Below are 21,845 nucleotides of genomic sequence, written 5' to 3'. Positions count from 1 at the left end.
AACCCAAACATTAATAAACAGGTAAATATCTGTCAGTGCATCATGTTAAGACTAAGTCGTGCCTGTCTGCACTTTCGTCTGACTTCTGATCACTCGCGGAGGTGGTCTGCTCGGGATCGGCGGGGTTGCCACACAAGCCCAGGATAGCTTCAGACTCAGGAACTGGTCAAACAGGAGACAAATAAAGACAAATGAATGACCTTTCAACATAACAACCATTGCTGTCATTCTTGCATTCTCAATATCAACTCTCAAAAAGGCAAATAGTAACATACAGTGTATTATGTGTTGTTTTCTGTACCTATAATATGTGCGCTGTTGCCATCAAAGACAACTTCCATGTCGGTGGAAGAAGGTATCTTAAAAGTAACTCCATAGAGGTCCTTGAAGAGCTCCACACCATGATGCGTCTCAAACTCTGGGCCAAGCTCGAGTATTTCGTCATCAACCTACATCACAGCAGATGATTGAAGGACAAACATCTAAAATATATGTAGGCATGTGCTTTGCATGTTCCAACTTGCAACTCTGACTTGGATTTTGTGATGTTTATAGATAGCTTTGTGCTTGCACCTTTGTTGACATAATTTGATAACAAGATATATTATATCCAAACTGGAATCAGGTCATTGTTGAGTCTAAGTGGACATTTGTGCCAAAGTTGAAAAAAAGGCAAAAGCCATGTCCTCAAGGAGTTTTCCGAGGTATTACATTTACAAGAATAAAACAGACGAGGTCACAGTGACCTTGTTCTTTCACCTCTGACCACCAAATCTGGTCAGGTCATTCTTGAGTCCAAGTGGACATTTATGCCAAATTTGAGAGAAATCTCTCAAGGACTTCTTGAAATATCGTGTTCATAAGAATGGGATGGATTCAGGTCACAGTGACCTTGTCCTTTAAACTATGACACCCAAATTTGGATCAGGCCAAGTAGACATTTGTGCCAAATTTGAGAAAAATCTTTTGAGGCCTTCTTGAGATATTACATTTTCAAGAATGAAACAGATGATGTCACAGTGACCTCCTCTAAGCTATGACCTGACTCTAACCTAAAAAAGGCCTTTCATAGATAATGTGTTAATGAGAATAAAATGGATGCAAGGTCACAGTGACCTTTACCTTTGACAACCAAATTCTAATCAGTCCATCCCTGACCCAAAGTGGACCCTTGTGCCAAATTTAAAAAAAAATGCCCCAAGGATGTTCTTAAGATATTGAAATCTTGATAATTGGACAGACAAGGTCACAGTGACCTTGACCTTTGACCACCAAATTCTAATCAGTCTACCCATGAGTCAAAGTGAACATTTGTGCCAATTCTGAAAAATAAAAAAAGCCACAAAAAATGTCCTCAAGGTGTTTTTTTTGAGATATCACATTTACAAGAATGACACAGACAAGGTCACAGTGACTTTGTCCTTTAAACTATGATCACCAAAATCTGAATCAGGTCATTCTTGAGTCCAAGTGGACATTGATGCCAAATTTCAGAAAAATCACTCAAGGCCTTCTTGAGATATCACATTCATAAGAATGGGACAGAGGCAAGGTCAGAGTGGCCTTGACCTTTGATAACTAAATTCTAATCAGGGCATCCTTGACTCAAACTCAAAGGTTTGTGCCAGATTTGAAAGAAATGTCCCCAATGTGTTCTTAAGATATTGCAATCTTAAGAGTGGGACAGACAAGGTCACAGTGACCTTGACCTTTGACCTATGACCCCCAAAATCACAACATAAATACTACTACTTGACATAAATGCTACTAACTTTGTATGCCATCATCAAAAGGAAATACTTATGCATTCCTATTCTATGCTGCTTTATACTTCTCCCCCACCATAAATCGGAAGGAAAGGTGCCACCACAGGTCTTCACTTTAAATACAACACAACACAAAGTAACGCCTGGTATGTGACTGATCAATCAAAGAGGATATAAGGTGGATTTGTTTTAAACACCTCCAAAAACAAATTGTTACTTGTTTTTAGATGGACTGTGGCAGCTCACCCGAACTCTTCCACCTTGTTCCACGTGCATTTTTTGCCCACTATGTGATAGTACCAAGTGGTCCAAGAATGCCACATCTGTACGACGTCGCTCCTTGAAAACGGCCACCAGCTCAAAATCCGAACCTTCTTGAGGCGCCAGTAGAGTGTATGCGCACCGATTCCCAATATGGTGTTCGCGGTTGAAGAAATCAATGACAGAGGAGCCGGTCACAGTGCACACAACCTTGGATGGCACACATCTAATGGAGATCGAAAGAGACAGATGTGTTAGGTCAAAGACAGGCGGATGTTTTATCCAAGGCATTGTTTTCAGGTCATATAAATTAACAATGTCATTTAATGAAAATGACTATGTGTATCTCCGAACTTTTAAGAAATTAATAATAATAAAACCCTATTTGGATTCAAACCTAAAGTATGCAGTGCTGCTGTCGCAAAGGCAAGTATTACAGACCTACCTATGAAACATATCCATAATCTTAAAAATCACTGTGACCTTAGATAAAAGAAAAATCTTTCCAACTTCACATGTTTTGAGACAGTTATTGGATTTAAAAAAAGGTTTTACAGCAACCTCAGTGCAAAGGTTTGCTGAACTGACAATGTTATTGACGTGTGATGCCAAATCAGCGGAGTGCTGTTTTATTTATTTTATTGTTTTCAACCCACACTTTACCAGATAACTCCCGCTGAGATCAACAGTCTGTTTTTCAAGGGAAACCTGGCCAAGATCACAGTGACCTTGACCTTTGACCTATGACCACCAAGTTGAGATATCGCATTAATAAGAATGCAAGGTCACAGTGACCTTGGCCTTTGACTCTTTTTCAAGAGCAAGTGTGAACACAGCAATCGAACTCAGGACAGGACTTGTTTCTGGAAACAAAAAACAAAAAAACCCTGCAGCCTCAGCTTTTTAAGAAGATTATCAACCCGGGGTTTAAAAAGACAGGGAGTCATCATGCCAAATACCGAGATATTAGTAACGAGTAACAACCTCCCACATCTTTCACTGAGCAGTAAGAACATCAGGATTGCTCACAGGCTTCTTCCCAGCATTTGAGAAATGCATAACTTAGTTTATCAGTATTGAAAACTAGCTTTTGTAATGAGAGCTGAGTCTGAGTCGTCACAATATATCACTGTGTCGTCGGCATAAAAATGAAAATTGGCGCCAACCACATTTCGACCAAGACTATTAATACAAAATGAAAACAACAGCGGACCTAACACAGAGCCCTGGGGTACACCATTACAAGTGTTGAGCAAGTTAGAGGTGAGCCCTTCAAACTGAACACAATGAGACCTATCTACGTGTAAAGTGTTACAGACTGAGTTATTCATCAGCTGATCAAAAAAGAAAGAAACAAATAATGGACATCAATAATCAATAATAAAAATAACTGTTAGTGTCAGCCCTAAACGGAAAAAATTCAGGACTCTCTGAACAGGTGTTTGTGTCACAGTCACAGGTGACATTTGTCTGAATACAAGACGCTTTCAACGCAACTGCTAAAACCTTTATTCAAACTTGACGCTAAATATAAAACAAACATATTTACCTGTCGTTGCCCTTGCAGACCTCCCCTTCTAAACATGAAGAGACATCCACGATGTTTGCAGATTTATCACATATTGTCGAGTGGCAGGTTGCTGGACTGAGATCCAACACTGCACCAGGTAGATTGGCGTTATCTGGGAGGTGATAGAAGGTTTGTGAAATTAGCTCAGTATTAAACAATCTCTAACGAGTGTGCACAGTTTAAGAGAAGGAAATAACAGTCATCTAAAAATATCAGAATTCTGTTTGGAGGATCCCTGAGGGGAATTTGCCTACCATCATGTCTGCATCCACTCAAGTCCATATAAGCACTGCTTTTCACTTCTTCGTTAGTAAGGTCTAACGTGCCCATTGTTGACTCATCGACCGTTGCAGTAATTTTCTAGAAAAAGGATAAGACAAAAATCCAGGCAAATACTGTAATACTGAGTGAAGTGTCGGAACTGAACCCCACTTTTTATATGCATTTATATCTTCCTCCATTTATAGGACAATTCAGTAGGACAGTGAGAGCAATGGTGACCCAAGCATCAGATGAATCAGCAGCCGTATGATGAGTCGGCAGCCGATTCAAGTTTCATGTTTAGCTCATTTATAGAGCATTTGAAAAAGGAATACAGGTTTTGTGCCAAAGTGTTTCAGGGAGACAGACACATATAAGCACAGAGACATAAAAGTCTTCGAAATCCAGCAGCGCAGGTACTTGCATCTGATGAAAAAAGGCATCCTTAAATGTTGGCATGATACGCTGCCGATTGCCGTATCAGGAGGAAACGCGGCAGGTCAAGAACAAAACTGGTGGTGAAAGTCAGAGAATGGAAGTGGGAGGGGTCATGGATGGGTCTACCAATCACCAACTTTCACCAAGGAGAGCGGAGTTAGCCGAACCCTGTTCTTTTTTCCTAAACCTAACCACATGTTTTTGATGTTGGGGGGGAACAAGTCAGTTGGCGTTGTTGTACTGACGTAAAACATTTATTTTGAAAGAGACGATATGCAAAATGTTGATTTCCTGTGAAAACAGAAGTGAACGTCAACAACCAACGCACCCAGGGTACCTTATATATTTTATCTGGACTTGGAAAGTCCATGACCGAACGTCGACATGTGATGAGGTTGGAGTGAGAATGTGTTGCCCCCCGACCTATATTTATAGGGACATATAGATCCTTATACCACATCGTTACCGGCAGTGTTTCAAATGGACCTGCCAGCGTATCATAACGCCGTGCAAGCTGGCTTTTGCCGTTGGTGTCTGACGCCGAAATCAATTCCTGACAACCCAACCCCGTCTCATTCCAGAGTCACAGAATACTGCTACTTGAGCTTGAAATGCCATCTGAAGACAATGCAAGTTAAGGAGCTGGAGAGTCGCTGTGGAGTAGCCAGTGGATGGGTTCCAAAAAACATAGGACTTTCACCCGGAAGCCTTGTGTTCACTTCCTGTATGAATGCAGAGCCAAACCACGATGATTTTTCCAAATCTGACCTCTTGCGTTTGTTGGACAAGGAAAATAAACGTGAATACGAGGTGTTTTATTGGCATTGTAAGGTTATTTTGAAAAAAGCCTATTTGCATCTAACGAGCAGAAACTGTACATTTCCTGCGAAAACAGAAGTGTATTTTGAAAACAGACAATGCATATAACAGGCTGAAGTTGACACGGTGTCCCAGAACGTCAACAACCAACACATCCAGGGTACCTTGGACGTCATATGTGGACGTGGAAAGTCCATGACCAAACTTGGACATGTGAGGTTGGAGTGAGAATGTGTTGTTGAAGAAGGCAACATCGGCTGCCACCTAGCTTAATGATAATAACAATAATTATAGTCATTTTGGAAGGGGGGTGCCAGGGGGAACTTGACAAGGAATGTTCTAGGTAGGTAACTGGTACAACTGGGACAAACTGGGTCTACAATCAGTGACAAGATGCTATGAACTCTGCAGTGGTTAACTTATGGCTGAAAGCTGGAGTTGCCATACTTGCCATAAAGCACATTGGTTTGAGGACATGAGTTGCCATAGTAACAGGCCGGGGCTCATCTCTAAGGCTACGTCTTACACATACTTACAAAATTATCCGGTCTGTCTGCGTTTGACTTAATTCTCAGAGCTGTTTGCTGGCCGAAGTTGTAGAATCTCCATTCAAACTGAAAGCACAAACAGACAAGAGAGAGAAAATGTCAGGAATAAAGACCCAAAATATTTTTGATATGAACTTTGATTTGAAGTTCCCTTTGGCACATGATGTCTTTGAAATGTTCAGAGTCAATCAGTCTGAAAACATAAAACGATGATGACTCACAATTGATGTGTCTCCATTTGAGAATTGCAGTCCAATATTGCAAGCTGAGGTGGTCGTGAACTGTGACATTTCGTCGGTAATTTCTTTGCTAGTTTCTTCTTCTGTTATCAACGCCTTCAGTGTGTCTGAACCCCCTCCATCTTCCAATGACACACAGACAGATGAAGCAGTTTCACCCTCCTTTTTGAAGCAAACTGTGACAGACCCATCTACATAGGACACCTGGTAAAAACACAGACAGCATCCATGAAGTAACAACACTGAGGCTTTTCAGGACAGCGTTTGTCTAAAAAAAACATTATTCAGATGAACAAAACAAAAACCACACAAACAAGGAAATGACCTGAAAAAAGTGCTTAAAAATTATAATAATTCTACAACATAACTTTAAATATAATAAAGTAACCCAACAAATAGCAAGAAATTAGTAAAAAGGGAAGATTAAAAACAAGAAAAATATTCCAAAAAAAAGGAAATAACCTGGACGGAGTGCTTAAAAATTAGTTACAATTCCATATGATGATTTAAAAATATAATAAAGTGACCCAAATAATGAGCAAAAATTAGTAAAAAGAGAAAATTAAAAACAAGAAAATTATTCCAAAAAGAAATAAGAAGAAATACCGTAAAAAACAAACAAACAAAGAAATGACCTGGGAAGAGTGCTACAACATATTTTAAAAATAGAATAACGTGACCTGTAAAAAATTACAAGAAATTAGTAAAAATAGAAAATTAAAAATAAGAAAATTATTTAAAAAAAGAGAATGCAATTTCTGAAGCAATTACGGGTGTGAATGCTCAAGCTGAATAGCTTAGGCTACAATGCAATGTGGAATATGTCAAGGTTTTTCAAAAAGCTGATGGTACACTGCAGTGCTTGCTCTGAATGTTGAATTGTATTATTAATGTATGAATGATGTGGAATATTTTAGATTGTTTGAAAAGCTGACGCTACACTGCAATGTTCACTTGAAATGCTGAATAATACCATGCATGTATGAATGATGAGGAATATTTGAAGGTCTGAAAAGCTTGGGCGCCAATGCAATGCTCGCTTTAATGTGTATGAATGTCAATGAATAGTTGAATGAGACCAATACTCTGGAATATGTCAAGGTTTTTCAAAAAGCTGGTGATACGCTGCAGTGCTTGCTTTGAATGCTGAATTGTATTATTAATGTATGAATGATGTGGAATATTCTCGATTGTTTGAAAAGCTAACATTACACTGCAATGCTGGCTTAAGTGTGTAAGAAGAAGGTGAAGTAGTAGGAATAGTTGAAAAAGTGTGAATAGGTTTGATTAGTATGAATTTATTTAAAAAGTTAAATGACACTAATAATGTGGAATCTTGAAAGGATATTTGAAAAGCTGACTCTAGACTGCAGTGCTGACTGGAATGTATCAGAAAACAGTTATGCAGTACGAGAAAAATGGTAAGGGCTTTAATATGTGTGAATTCATGCTGCATCCTTTGCATTCACACCCAGTTATACCGACATGAAATAGAGAAAACAGGTGAAACACAATTAAAAGCCAGAGATTTAGAGCCTTATATTTCCTCTACATACACTGACAGTAAAGCAGCAAGAACAGCAAATGAAATCTGTAACAGACAGTCATCAGCAGGCAGTAGCAGGAAAGACAAAGAGTTGACTCACGTCGGCCTTTGAGTATTCTTCTCCATAAATTTTGACTTTACATTCGCTTATATCCACAGTTGTCGGACCGGTGATGGGTTCTTGGGACAGATAGAGGTCGAACTGGCTGGCAGCAACTACAGCGTGGGAAAAAACGGGCACAAAACATCACACATCAATCTATCAAGACCAACTTTTCCAATTCCCAGCTCTGAGTTAAAATGGCATTCATCGGTGCAATGATTTCTGGGTTTAAAAAGGATCAAATGACTGATCAAAATATGTACCATCAATGTGAATTACTGAAGGCTTCAATCTGATAGTAATATTTCATTCATCAATATCAAACATCAAACTGCCCCAGCTGGACTCTGTTGATTGAAAGGTCCCCTTATTCATTTATGTATGGCTTTAAAATAAAGGTTATGTTTTAAAGCACTGATAACTTTTCAGTGGTTGCTTACCTGCCAGCAGGAGGAGCAGTGCACCAGGCCTCACCATGATGGAGCCCCGTCAGTAAATGTCACAGAGCTGGGAGAGATACAGTTCACATAGTAAGTGGCAAAACACGTCTTTAATCCCTTCAACAAAGGGATCATTTGGATTTTTTTGATTTGGGGTTTTATGGGGTACTTCCATAGTCAGTGTGTTAGATACAGTAGATGATGGTCGGCACCCTCAACCCCTCTCAATCAATACCACATGTATATCAGCTGACTGGCAATCCCTAATAAACTGGCACCCTCCACATAGTCTGGGAGCAGTTTTTGTCCCCCCATAAGACTCCAGGACACAAAACTGGACAGATCAGTCAAAATAGAGAAACACGACCAACCTGGAATAATAATCGTCGAGGGACGTAGGGAAGAGGATCGAGGGATGTCGTGAAGAGGATTGAGGGATGTGGGATGAGGGTCGAGGAATGTGGGATGAGGGTCGAGGAATGTAGGGAAGAGGATCGAGGGATGTGGGATGATGGTCGAGGGAAGTAGGGAAGAGGATCGAGGGATGTGGGAAGAGGATCGAGGGATGTGGGATGAGGGTCGAGGGATGTGGGATGAGGGTCGAGGGATGTGGGAAGAGGATCGAGGGATGTGGGATGAGGGTCGAGGAATGTAGGGAAGAGGATCGAGGGATGTGGGATGATGGTCAAGGGAAGTAGGGAAGAGGATCGAGGGATGTGGGATGAGGGTCGAGGGATATGGGAAGAGGATCGAGGGATGTGGGATGAGGGTCGAGGAATGTAGGGAAGAGGATCGAGGGATGTGGGATGAAGGGATTAGGGTCGAGGGATATAGGGAAGAGAATCGAGGGATGAAGGGAAGAGGATTGAAGGATGTGGGATGAAGGGATTAGGATCGAGGGATGTAGGGAAGAGGATTGAAGGATGTGGGATGAAGGGACAAGGGTTGAGCGCAGTAGGGAAGAGGATCAAGGGATGTTGGATGATGGGATGAGGTTCAGTGGAAGTAGGGAAGAAGATTGGGGGATGTAGGATGAGGCGTCGAGGGATGTGGGAGGTAAGGAAGAGGATCAAAGATGGAACTGATACTGAATTTTTTTTTTTTAGTTCGCTAAAATGCATTTTGTTGCTGGCCCCCATCCACAACAATACATTTCTTAGATTCCATTCAAGACTCCAGCCTGCTTCTCCAAACAGGGGCTGCACTGATGGACATCTTCTGTATGTAATACCCTGTCTGTGGATAAGTCCCCCATACAACCCCACTTCAAAACGTCTGAACTATCCCTTTAATATCCATACCATATAAATACATACAGTATAAAAGGATTCATGATTTGATTCAGGCTTTCTGCATACTGCACACATGCTTCCCTCCTGTCACTAAGTCTAATGATGCCTCCCCACGACAACCAGCTTTTAAGTTATGAAAGGAGACGTGGCAAAACGGTACAGAACGCACCTGAACAAAAGGGGTTGTGAGGGTGGTAGTGGGCGGGGGAGTAATGTCACAGAACATGACACCACACGCTGCCACATCTACAGTACAGTACATGCATGATGAACATGTCAAACTACTTTTTTTTACTACTGTTTTTTTTTTTAACCATGTAAATTCAACAATCTCTTTTCAAGGGAGACCTGGCCGAGACAGCAGCATACAAAAAAGTTACGGTCAAACACGAAGACAATAAAAAACATAAAAGACATACAGTAACATAGAAATGCTAGACACCTATGCTCAGTGACAAGAACCAACCGATTCAGTCATCCTTGTACTTATGAGAGCCTGAAAACCAGGGCCTCTAACATATAAACATACAAATGAAACAATAGCGAACAACAAGCAGCCAGTCCATAACCAGAACGCATCAACTTAATTTTCATGAATGAATGGTTGGTGTAAAAGAACAACATGGTCTGGCTTAACATTGATATGGGAAGCAAACAGCGGGCTCCTGGGTGAAAGTTTGGGGTTTGCCGGACCCATCCAAATCTCCCCCCTCAACCTGGTGTCACTCCGAAGTCGTCGAAATCCAGCGCCTGGGCAGGTACTTATGTCTGATGAAAAAAGGCGTCCTTTAATGTTGACACGATATGCGGCTGATTGCCGTTATAGTTAAACGGCGCTCTTTGGCATCAGGAGGAAACGCATCCAGGGAAACATGGTCCCATGGGTTTCAAGTCAAAGGTTGCCTACCTCTGGCTCTGGGCAGATCTATTTTCCAAAATCTTGTATTTTGAAGCTACGAACCTTTTTGGACCATTCCCATCGAATAGTAGTCAATTGGCATCAATACATACACACACCTTCACACACACATTTGACCTCCATACCATATTTCAGCCTCCTTAGGCAAAAACGGTGACCGCCAAAGGGTGGGGAAATTTTTGTGGACCCACTGACCGACCAACAGAGCAAACTACGGAGCTGCTGGTGGCAGCTAATGAACAGAAACAGCATGACACCATAGTAAAGAGCCTCTACATGTAGGTTGCTGATGTCATACTGAGGGGGAGTCTATTCCACAGTGTTAGAGCAGTCATCCTGTAAGTGCATAAGCATCCTCTACATGAAGCCAGACAGAGAGGGGAGGGGCATGAAGCTTGTCTTACCCTCTGGAGGTTGGGTGGAGCAGCAGGGAGATGAAGCTGTGCAGGTGGAGTTTGGTGTTGAACCTATCTGGGGTGTTCCAGCTCTCAGGATGATGTGCCTGCTGTGTGTCTGACTCTGTCTCTTATGAGCAGGTCTTCCTCGTTCACGCCCCTGAAGACTGACGTACATCTTACGTTTGTTTAAAGTTTCAACTCCCCAAACTGGCTTTCTGAGACCTCTAACGTGGCAGCAACCATCAATACATAAGAGCATTTCATAATCTTTGAGAAGCCCATGAGAAAGTATTTTCCCATGAGACCTGGTCCACTTGAAATGCACCGCCATCACTGTAGACCAACTGCTCAGGAATGACCTGATGGACAAAGAGCTACCAGGCTTGACCCAACGTACAAAGTCCCAAGCTCCCAATCCAATCAACCATCTGCGGGGTGTGCCAGTACCCCACCTCGCAACCCATCGGACTCAAATGACCCACTGCAAACACCACAGGACAGCTCCAGAGGTCCTGCGTCCATGCCGTGGATCAGACCTGACTCTGGGGTGATTGTCAGACTGCGATCTTGGGAATTCAGAGGCCTTGAGCTCTTTGTCATGTTCCTCAGGCCATTCCTGAGCAGTTTTCATGGTGTGGCATTGCACATTGTCCTATTGATGGATTTTAAAATCACTTCACACACATGGTCTAACAATAGAAATCAACATACCCAGTTTTTGTCATGATTGGATTAATAATTTCTGATTTATAGACTGATTTGTGTTATCCCACGCCCATTTTTTTAGCATTTGCAGCGCGCCCTAGCAGTCGATTCAAATGAAACTACTCGAAGGGTATGTTGCTAGTACTTATGTGGACATTTCCTGCAAGTTTTGTGATGATTGGCTCAACTGTTCTGGAGTTAGGTCTATTTATGTGCTGAGCCACGCCCCTACAAAAGCTGATCGGTCAATATCATTAAAACCCAATGAGATAAGAACAAGCTGTTGATCACTTTTGATGAGCTTGCTCCAATAATGATCCACAGATAATTTGGTACAACTCGGGCCTACGATTTAGGAGATGTCATCAAAATTGTGGTACCCCCCTGTTGAACGATTTTAAAGTAATTTAAAATGTGGTTCGTCGTTATTTGATAATTGGTCCAAAGGTTGTGGAGTTAGGTCCACTTATGTGCTGCGCCACGCTTCCCCTGAGGTTCATTGGTCAGTATCTTCAAAACTCAATAAGATATCCATAACAGTTAAAGCATGGGTTCATGGGGCCTGGCATTCATGTGGACCCACCCAAACACCATTGTCTGATGGCAGTGGGCCCCTCCAGCAGGACAATGCACCATACCACACTGTAAAAACACAGCATAGAGCTCAAGGTGTTGACTTTGCCTCAAAATTCCCCAGATGCTGATCTCATCGAGCATTCATGGGACATTCTGGTGCCCCACGTCAAAACCCACGGGATTCAACGGAACTGCCGCCAATGCCCCAGACACCACAGGTGTAAAGCTGTCTCTGTGATCATCACCCTCTTTCTTCTCCAACTCCCTTGTTGTCGTAAATCTTTTCTCTGCGTTCACATGTTTATCATAGGACCTAATTAGAAAGGATGCCAGGATGACATTCTCTCACATTGAGTTTGGCTTTTTATCCTGAGGGGGTTTGAGGTGTGTTTAAAGAAGCTGCGTAGGTGTCATGCTAAAGAAAGCATCCTCAATGCAACAGCATGTACACTGTACATACTGTACGTTCTATCTATAAGGCCAACATACCGACACATCTGAGCTCCCTCACTGATGAAAACAGTATCACTTTGCATATTTGCATATTTGCACTTTCTGAACTGACATAAATTTCATATTAGCTTCTGATTCATTTAATTTCAGATTTTGGACTGATCCAATTACTGATTACCAAGTGTACAACATATACAAAAGTAAGTCTAAACAGTCTAAACACGTAATATAAACTGGTACCTGTCTGCTACTTCAGGTGACTCCTGGGCCAGCCACACCCAAAAGGCAAGTTCTTAGGTTGCTGCCACGACAGGCAACGTCAGCCTTCTGACCACAGCTTCTAGCAGCCACCTCCACAACAGAGCTTTGAACGTGGACCACTCAGATTCCATGTCCCCAGAGAAATTCTTCCGGAGGTTGGACTTGAAGACCTCACGGACAGGGGCCTCAGCAAGACGTTCCCAGTTCACCCTCACTACATGGTGGTTTGTCTGGGCTCAGCCTAGAGGTAGGGTAAAGAGCTCAGACATCCCTAGGGAGCTCAGAGTAGAGCAGCTGCTCCTTTGTGTCTTGAGGGGTCAGTTGAGGTGGTAAGGACATCAGATCAGGATCCACCTGATGAGGCACATCCTGTTCGAGGTGTTCCAGGCATGTCCCACTGGTAGGAGGCCCCGGGGCAGACCCAGAGCACACTGGAGGGATTATATATCTCATCTGGTCTGGGAATGCCTCGGGGTCCTCCAGGAGGAGCTGGAAAGCAATCTTCCAAAAGATCTAAAATTAGAAAGACTTATATCCATCAATGAATTTAAGGGCATTATAAAGATGTGCTTGTTTTTCTTGAGAGGCCACTTTATTTGAATGGTTGTTGTTTTACTATGGATTTTTGTATTAAATGTTGCAGTTGTTGCATTTTAGAAGTGTTTTGATTGGCTGCTACCTCAGCCAGGTCTCTCTTGTCAAAGAGATTTTCAATCTCGATGAGACTTCCTGGTTAAATAAAGGTTAGAAAATGTAGGACATCTGCATTAAAGATACCCAACCAGTTCTCTAACAATCAGACAGATGCTCATTCATTTATGTCCAAATCTCTTTTGTAAAAGGTCACTAAAAAAGAGGGAGGATCATGGGGAGTACCACCAGTTGGTCCAGGAGCTTCGCCTCTCTGATGGCCATGTCAAGTACTGCACTTATGTACTTCCAAGCCTGCCATTTTCTATTGAGATGGTGCTAATTGTGATTTGTAAAGTTGTATAGCTCTGGGTATCGCGCAACCACTACCAATAGTTTTCTCCTCAAACTGTGAACTTGTTGGTGTGACTCCACAGAAGGCCTGCCTCTCAAATCGACTGATTAGACAATGGGAAAAAAGTAGAGAAGATGTGGAGCGCTTTTCCTCAGGCATATACCTGTGTATCACAAAGACTACACCACTAGATACTGATGGAGTCATACCCATGGAAACAAAGTTAAGGGAAAAAAACTAATACCATGTTACTGAGTGAGTTTGTGGAGATGCGTCACATGGTTTCATATATTTCTGTTTATTAGGTTCCCCTATATGTTCACCCCCCTCTTTCATTTGCAGTCATGAATTTTCCCCTCTCTGTTCACACGTCCATCACACGACTTCAAAATCTCCCAAGACGACATTCTCTCACAATGAACTCACCTTTTTTTCCTGAGGGGTTAAGGTGTGCTCGAACAGTCTGTGCCATTGTCATGCCACAGATACCTTTCTAACATGCTAAGTGTATGTTCCATACATATGTAAATTCAAATGTCAGGAAGTGCATTGACAATCTAACTGCCTGCATCAGCTTCAGAACAATGACATTGTTGTGTTTGGAACACTGCGTGCTGCCATCTATGTTTTTGCCATTGCTTACGTCATGAGAATGGTTGTTTACCAGGAATGCTGAGTACAACACTGCACTGTCGACACACTGGAGTTTGAGAGTTTTGATGAGATAGATAAACTATCTAAAAAGATAGAATCGAGGACAAAGTCAAAAACCCAGCTGCCGATGCTTTCGAGCCAATAGGAGCAAATATAGTGGGAAGACAAGCAGCGGACATGAAAGGAACATGAGAAGGTCTTGGTCCTGTTGTTTTGGTGTGCATCCAAGTGCAATTGCTGTGTTCACTCCTGCCCAAACAAACTTGAGTTCAATTGAAAGCACCCTTAAGCTTGTAAAAGTGCCAGCAACTGGTTAGTTGTTCCCGAGGCTTATATGGGTCTTGTAGTCAATGTAACTCTGAAGCTCCACTGCAGATCTGAGGCCCTATTCACAAAGCTTTCTCGTACTAAGAGCTGCTCTTAGTGACAAAATTCGAAGAAAATTCTTAGAATTGATGTTTTCTTAGAATTTCTTCTAAAGTTAAGAGACTCGCAAAAGGGCGTGTCTGTGACAACCAATCATATTTCTAATCAGCAAGCATCACACCTAGCAATGAGGTCAAACACACACCTCCCCACTAAGGTGAAGATTTCGGTCCCTTCCTTGCTCAGAGTTGCTCTGAGAACTCAAGTCAGGAGATCTCAGAGTATTCTCAGAATGTTTCTCAGAACTCTTAAGAGAAAAAAAACAGTCTTTCTCATCAATTTAGGTTTTATAGAAGTGTCTTTAAGCTCCTAAATTGACATTTCTATCTGTGCTGATAAGTTTTTTCACTCAAATCTACCTATTTAGTGTATGGTTTAATCCAAGGGTCTGCAACCTTTACTATCAAAAGTGCCTGGACAAAACCTTTGACAAACATGAGTGTTATGTTTATTTTCAGTAATACTGTTTTCTATCTATCTTCGTATCTACTGTATCTGGACCAGGTGAAGCTTCATGCCATGGTCCCATTGTGTTTTCCAGCTAGTACCACACATCTTTTCTCAGGAAAATATTCAGGCAAGTGTGTTGAAAGTTATCTAACTCAGTGACAGTTCAGCACTGACAGTGATTCTGACTGTTGGGGGAAGACTAAAAGGTGTTACCTTTCAAATGAGACGAAACAAGAACAGCTTTCAATTTACTTTGGGCATGCCTTGGATAGGTGTTTTTGGTAAATCATACATGAGCAGTCTTTCTATAGTCTCTCTATAATTGTTTTACCAAAGATACAAAAGTATTTGGCCACACCTGTTAATTATTAAATTCAGGTGTTTCAATCAGACCCGTTGCTGCAGGTGTATAAAATCAAGCAACTAGCCATGCAAACATTTGTGATACAAAATGGGTCGTTCTGAAGAGCTCCATGACTTCAAGTGTGGTACTGTGATAGGACGCCACCTTTGTGATAAAGTGGTTGGTGAAATCTATCCCTGCTGGATATTCCACGGTCAGCTGTCAGTGACATTATTAGAAAGTGGAAGCGTTTAGGAAGAACAGCAACTCAGCCACGAAGCAGAAGACCACGCAGAACCACAGAGTGGGGTCGACGGTTGCTCAGGCGCAAGGTGCGTGAAAGTCGCCAATGCTCTGCTGATTCCATCGCTGAAAAGTTCTGAGTTTCCACTGGCATTAACGGAACGGGTTTCCACGGTCGAGCAGCTGCACGCAAGCCTCACATCACCAAGTCCAATGCCAAGTGTCGAGTGGAGTGGTGTAAAGCACACCAACACTGGACTGTGGAGCAGTGGGGTGACGAATCATGCTTCTTTGTTTGGCGGTCAGATGGGCGAGTCTGGGTTTGGCGGATGCCAGGAGAACGTTACCTGCCTGACTGCATTGTGCCAACTGTGAAGTTTGGTGGGGGAGGGATAATGGTATGGGGCTGTTTCGTAGGGTCTGGGCTCGGCCCCTTATCTCCAGTAAGCAATCTTAATGCTTCAAGACATTTTGGACGATGCTGTGCTTCCAACTTTGTGGCAACAGTTGCACAGAGCAAGGACTACAAACACATGGTTTGATGAGCTCGGTGTGGAAGAGTTGGCCGGCCCGCACAGAGCCATGACCTCAACCCCATCGAGCACCTTTGGGATGAACTGGAATGAAATTGCGAGCCAGGCCTTCTCGTCCAACATCAGTGCCTGACCTCGTAAATGCTCTGCAGAATGAAGGGGCACTAATTACCTCAGAAACACCCAAAATCTTGTGGAAAGCCCTTCAAGCAAAAGGGGAACAATTCCATATTGAAGTTTATGTATTTGACTACAATATCATTACAGTCCCTGTTGGTGTAATGGTCAGGCATCCGAATACTTGTGTCCATACAGGGCATCTCCCTTACATGCACTTACTTGAAACAAACGCACAGAACAAGAAAGCAACCAGGATAAACTGTCAGGGGCTGAATATGTGGAGAACTGATGAGGGAAGTTGGGACAGGTGGGTGTGAGTGAAACTCTGAGGACATCTGGAGGATGGAGGGAGAACTGCAAAAGGTTGGTTTGGGGAATTAGAAATGTGGCTGTAGAGGAAAGACAGGGAGACAATATGTGAAAAACACATGAGAAACCTGATTCTAAATCTAAATGTTTTCATAAACTATAATAAAAATATCTCACTGTTTTGAGACAAGCTTTCTACGTGAACGGGTAACAGCTGAATATGTGCTGCCTTTTCCTGAAGGAAAGACAAACCCACACACTGTCAACCCTGGGCTCAACCACGAGAGGGTGATATACACAAAGTCAAGCCACAGTGTTCACAGTGTTCTCTCACACGTTTTGATGCTGCTATTACTTAACTCAAGACAGGTTTTTCTTCTTTAAATCCACCGGAAGAAGAAGAAAGAAAGGTGGTTTGGTTGTTGGTGCCAGAAACTGCTGATCTACTGGGATTTTCAGCACAACCATCTCTAGGGTTGTGAACAGTGAACAGCACTGCCAATTTTCAGCCACATTTGATGTGTGGTGGGAAATAATTTACCCCTTAAGTACAGCTTACACGGGCCAAGTGAGGAAACTACCACTTTTATTTACTTCCTTTGCTTTTGGTGATTTATAAATAAAGTTTTTAAATACAGTCCGCATGTCATACATGTCCTGTTAAAGGTATTTCAGCACCTTAAACACCACAATTCTGAAAACTTACAGCTCATGTTTCAGACACAAGACTCCAGGCTGCTGAACGCTGAGCGCAATTTCACTGTTTTCACTAAAAAATATGAAAACTCTAAGCACAAAAAATTTGACAAACTTCGGTCACCTCGAAAACACCAGCCTTCAAAATGCAACACCCTAATTATGACTCAATTTGGTTGTGAAAGTTAAATTGTTGTTACTGTACCTGGTGTTACTGTAATTGAAGCATTCACTGGCACAATAATTTCCTTTGGGATAAGTAAAGTTATATTGAATTGAATCAATTATGTTGTGTGCACAGGATAAAAAAATCATCTTTCAGGACTCAGGCAAACACTGAACAAACCCTCAAGGCACGGGACAAAATCTATTGTACAGAGTGATTAATGATCTGGCTGCTCCACCTTTGAAAGAGTTCATACACCAGAAAAAGAGTCAGGGGATCATCAAAATCAGTAGGATTTATCCTCTGGGGAACATGAACATCTGTGCAAAATTTCATGGCAATGCATCCAATAGTTGTTTAGATATTTCAGCGAAAACCATGTATGTTAACCTCAAAGTGGTGCCAGAGGAAGAGTCAGATGATCACCAAAGTCAGTGGGATGTATCCTCTGGGGAACATGAATGTCTGTAAAGAAATTTCATGGCAATGCATCCAATAGTTGTTGAGATATGTCAGTCAAAACCACAGATGTCAACCTTGTGGTGGCAACAAAGGAAGAGTCAAGGGATCATTAAAGTCATTAGGATGTATCCTCTGGGGAACACGAATGTCTGTAAACAAATTTCATGTCAATACATCCAATAGTTTAGATATTTCAGTGAAAACCACAGAGGTTAACTTCCTAGTGGTACCAGAGGAAGAGTCAGGGGATCACTAAAGTCAGTAGGATCTATCCTCTGGGGAACATGAACGTCTGTACAAAATCCAATAGCTGTTAAGATAAGTCATTCTGAAGGGTGACGGTAAAGGAACGGCCTTAAAGTGTATCAAAAATGTAAAGATTTCATCCTCTGGGGAGCATGAATGTGCTAAGCCAACAGATAAAGATCTTGGCCTGATGGTGAAAGGTTTAATGGTCACAAAACTCATTAAGATTCATCCTCTGGTGGGCAGGAATGTGGACGGAAATCTGGCCAAGTAAATTGAGAAAACATATTTATCTTTGAGCCCCTTTTCGAAAACATGCCCATAAATCTGAGACAAATTCACTTCCCTGAGAATCATCTCAAAGCAGTGACAGACAGATGAACGTTTCTGAGGTGGGGTCGGGCTGCTAGCAGTTTATTTCCGTCAAGTCCCAGCATCCTCTGGGAGAGTCCCGACGGAGAGGGACCCACCCTCTGGATTACAGAGGTGAGCTGTGTAATTTAACGTGTTAATGACACGCTCCTCCAAACAGCTGTCATTAAAGTCATAAATCTGGCGCAGTGTCACTCTACATCTGCTTTTTATTGCTTCCACTCCCTTTTTTTTAAGTTCTTCACTCCTGCTTCACTTTAACTTGCATTTGTGGATTGCACGGCGAACTGTGTTCACAGACAGTAGCCACTCTGAAATGTTCCTTTTATATCCAGTCATGTTACTGACCCGTTGCCAATTAACCTTCTTCATTCTTTAAAGCGCTCTGTGCATGTTTGTTGTAGCTTGGTTGTTTGTGCAATGTAGTCTCTCATGGAGAGAGAAGCCAGCACAGAAAACATCGAGCAAAACAGTCCAACACCGAAACAAAACTTGACTTTGTCTGGGTTTCACACTGGCCTGCTAATGTCACTGAATAAAAATGATGATTCTTCTTCAAAACGTCACTCAAAGGACGTTTCATCTCGTCTGTTACAATCTGATTTGCCTCAGCATCTGCGAAATCCCATCTGTGAATCCATCCATACGTGTGTGTGTGTGTGTGTGTGTGTGCTACATATGAAATAATTGGCTTTGACAGCAGCAAAGAGAATCAGAGCGCTGCTGCCACCTACACAGAAAACATATCTGAGCAGATTTCTCTCATTTCAGAGGAGGTCGACCTGCAGCGGCGGCTGTTTCTGCAGGATTTAGCTTAAATACTGTAGGAACTGCACATGATCACTCTGCTGAGAGTCGAGTTTGGATGTCTTTGCATAAAAAACATGCTTAAATCAAATGGTTGACACTAAGATAGGTGGGTTATTCCTGTTTTTATAGTATGTTATTTATTTCTGTTGTATACACGTCTCTAGTTTTCTCCTTAGAAACAAAAAGTCATAAAATGTTATGTTGTGGAACACTACAGACATGAATCGAGAACCACTTCCAAACTCTACGATCCATTGGAATCATAAGCCTCTGAGCTGATCAGTTCCTTTAATTGATGCATGTTTTACTGACAGTTGCACATCGCAAAATAATGACATCGAACTCATTTGAAAAGCTCAGTCATCTGCAATGAAAGATAACTGCGTCTGGCGGCAGGTGGCTGTTAGCGGTTAGCTTCGCTGCCGTTCAGCAGCAAATGAGCAGAGCTAACTGCTAACAGCCACCGCTGCAACTAACAAACTCCACAGATCCATTCAGCAGCTCCAACATCCGCAGTCAGACACACACGGCTGGTTATTTACTTCTGAGTTACAGCTCACAACTCTCACCAACGGCTGATGCTGCTCCGGTGTGAGTCTTTTTGGTGCCGCCGACTATTCACTGGAGTTTACCAGCCTGTCGCTCCGGCAGGATTTGAAGATCATCACAAGCATGGCCGTTGTCGATTTTCAAAGTCCCATAGTTGACCACAAACATTTTCATCACATCTCATCAACAAAAGTTAAAGATTTCGTGTTAGTTTTTGTTATCAAGATCTATTTTTAACGAGTCACAGTCTCCTTTTCGTCATGGACATAAGGTCATAGATGAATAGCTCTCGTCATCACTGAAAACAGCAGCAATATATTGAAACAGATTTCTACACAAGACGGTCCAAAAGTACGGAAGCGTATTGCATTCACTTGACAAATTTAAAAAAATCTGTTTTATTGAGTCATTTTTTCTGTTTTTCGGAGTAATTTTTTCTGACTTAAGACAGCAATAGAACAACAGACGCTTTCATTCCTTTCTTGAGAGCTCGATATAATGGAAGCAAACATGACCCGCTTGTTTAGTTTAATCCAGTTTTACTTTGTTTTGGGTTACATGTCCAACTGATTCTGGAGAAACACTACAGTGTCCAGCAGATCTGAATGTGCTTTTCGTCTGAACAACCGCAAAGTCTCAAGGTGCCTGCGTAAAGTCGACAAACTAATGATAACACCATCTATATGACTTAAAGACAAGAGTGTCTCCCAGTGTCTCAAACCCAAAACAAAGTAAAACTGGATTAAACTAAACAAGCGGGTCATGTTTGCTTCCATTATATCGAGCTCTCAAGAAAGGAATGAAAGCGCCTATTGTTCTATTGCTCTCTTAACTCAGAAAAAAATACCATGAAAAACAAACAAAAAATTACCATGAAAAACAGAAAAAAATACCACGATAAACAGAAACAAAATGACCACAACAAAACAGGAAAAAAAAATGAAAAACAAACCAAAAAAGTACCAGAAAAAAAAATTACTATGAAAAACGGAAAAATAAAAAAAAAATATACCAAAAAACAGGAAAAAAATTACACCGAAAACCAGAAAAATAAAAAAATTACAACAAAAAACAGAAAAATAAATTACCCCGAAAAACAGAAAAATACACCGAAAAACAGAGAAATAAAAAAATTACACCGAAAAACAGAAGAATTAAAAAATTACCACAAAAAAACAGAAAAATTAAAAAAAAAAAAAATACACAGAAAAACAGAAAACAGAAAAAAATACTCAATAAAAATTTTTGTCAAGTGAATGCAATACGCTTCGGTACAAAAGTCCGTCCTGTAGCTTTAAAGCCTAGCTTGATACAGCAGGTTTTATTTGCTAACGTCAGTCTGCCTCACCTCTCACCTTCAGCTGTCACACCTGCTGCTTCCTCACATTTTTTTGCCAGACATTTGTCCATCACCTTTCTGCTCCTTCTCTTGTTCCCTCTGTACTCTGACTTTTCCTACCTAATACCTGCAGGGGGGTTGGAAGTATCAGATGGCATGCTGAAATGTGTCCAATTTCTAAAATTACATTTCTTTCTCATGTAAAGTAGTAAGTAAATTGTTGTTCTTGATCCTATTTAAGGGTCAAATGTAGACCTTTTCATGGGCCCCCCTTAGCCTTGGGCCAGGGTCACCTCTACCCTTTGCTCCCCTTTAGACAGCATGCCTGAATACAAATATATTTAGCTAGACCACATGTGGTTGCAAGCATGTAAACATGTTCTAGCAGAAACCCAGCATACAGTTGTGAAGCTGAAAATGAGCGTAATATGGTCAACCTTCAGAGACCTGATCACATCTTGACTTGAGGCTTTAAAAAGACTTTCTTTTTGACTGCACATTACTTGTTGATGGCTCTGGCGCCCCTCTCTTCCTCCCTCTCTTCCTC

At 41.7% G+C, this 21,845-nt stretch overlaps 1 protein-coding gene across 1 annotated transcript in view; it reads right to left on the bottom strand.

Annotated features, from left to right (window-relative positions):
• Positions 1-40: 40 nt before the first annotated feature.
• The window catches only part of LOC125885258 (uncharacterized), a 43,875-nt gene continuing 22,070 nt past the window's right edge, over positions 41-21,845 (bottom strand). Inside the window, exons 3-11 of the mRNA XM_049570808.1 lie at positions 7,992-8,058; positions 7,549-7,664; positions 5,885-6,106; positions 5,652-5,729; positions 3,852-3,957; positions 3,577-3,709; positions 2,013-2,253; positions 302-449; positions 41-162 (exon numbers count right to left, since the gene is read on the bottom strand). Coding sequence (XP_049426765.1) covers positions 41-162; positions 302-449; positions 2,013-2,253; positions 3,577-3,709; positions 3,852-3,957; positions 5,652-5,729; positions 5,885-6,106; positions 7,549-7,664; positions 7,992-8,028 — 1,203 coding nt within the window. The 5' untranslated portion in view covers positions 8,029-8,058. The remainder of the gene's footprint in view (positions 163-301; positions 450-2,012; positions 2,254-3,576; positions 3,710-3,851; positions 3,958-5,651; positions 5,730-5,884; positions 6,107-7,548; positions 7,665-7,991; positions 8,059-21,845) is intronic.

The sequence above is a fragment of the Epinephelus fuscoguttatus genome, linkage group LG24 (assembly GCF_011397635.1).
Source record: "Epinephelus fuscoguttatus linkage group LG24, E.fuscoguttatus.final_Chr_v1".
Classification (NCBI taxonomy): Eukaryota; Metazoa; Chordata; class Actinopteri; order Perciformes; family Serranidae; genus Epinephelus; species Epinephelus fuscoguttatus.
Note: the sequence above shows the minus strand (reverse complement) of the source record. Positions and strands in the feature narration are given on the sequence as shown.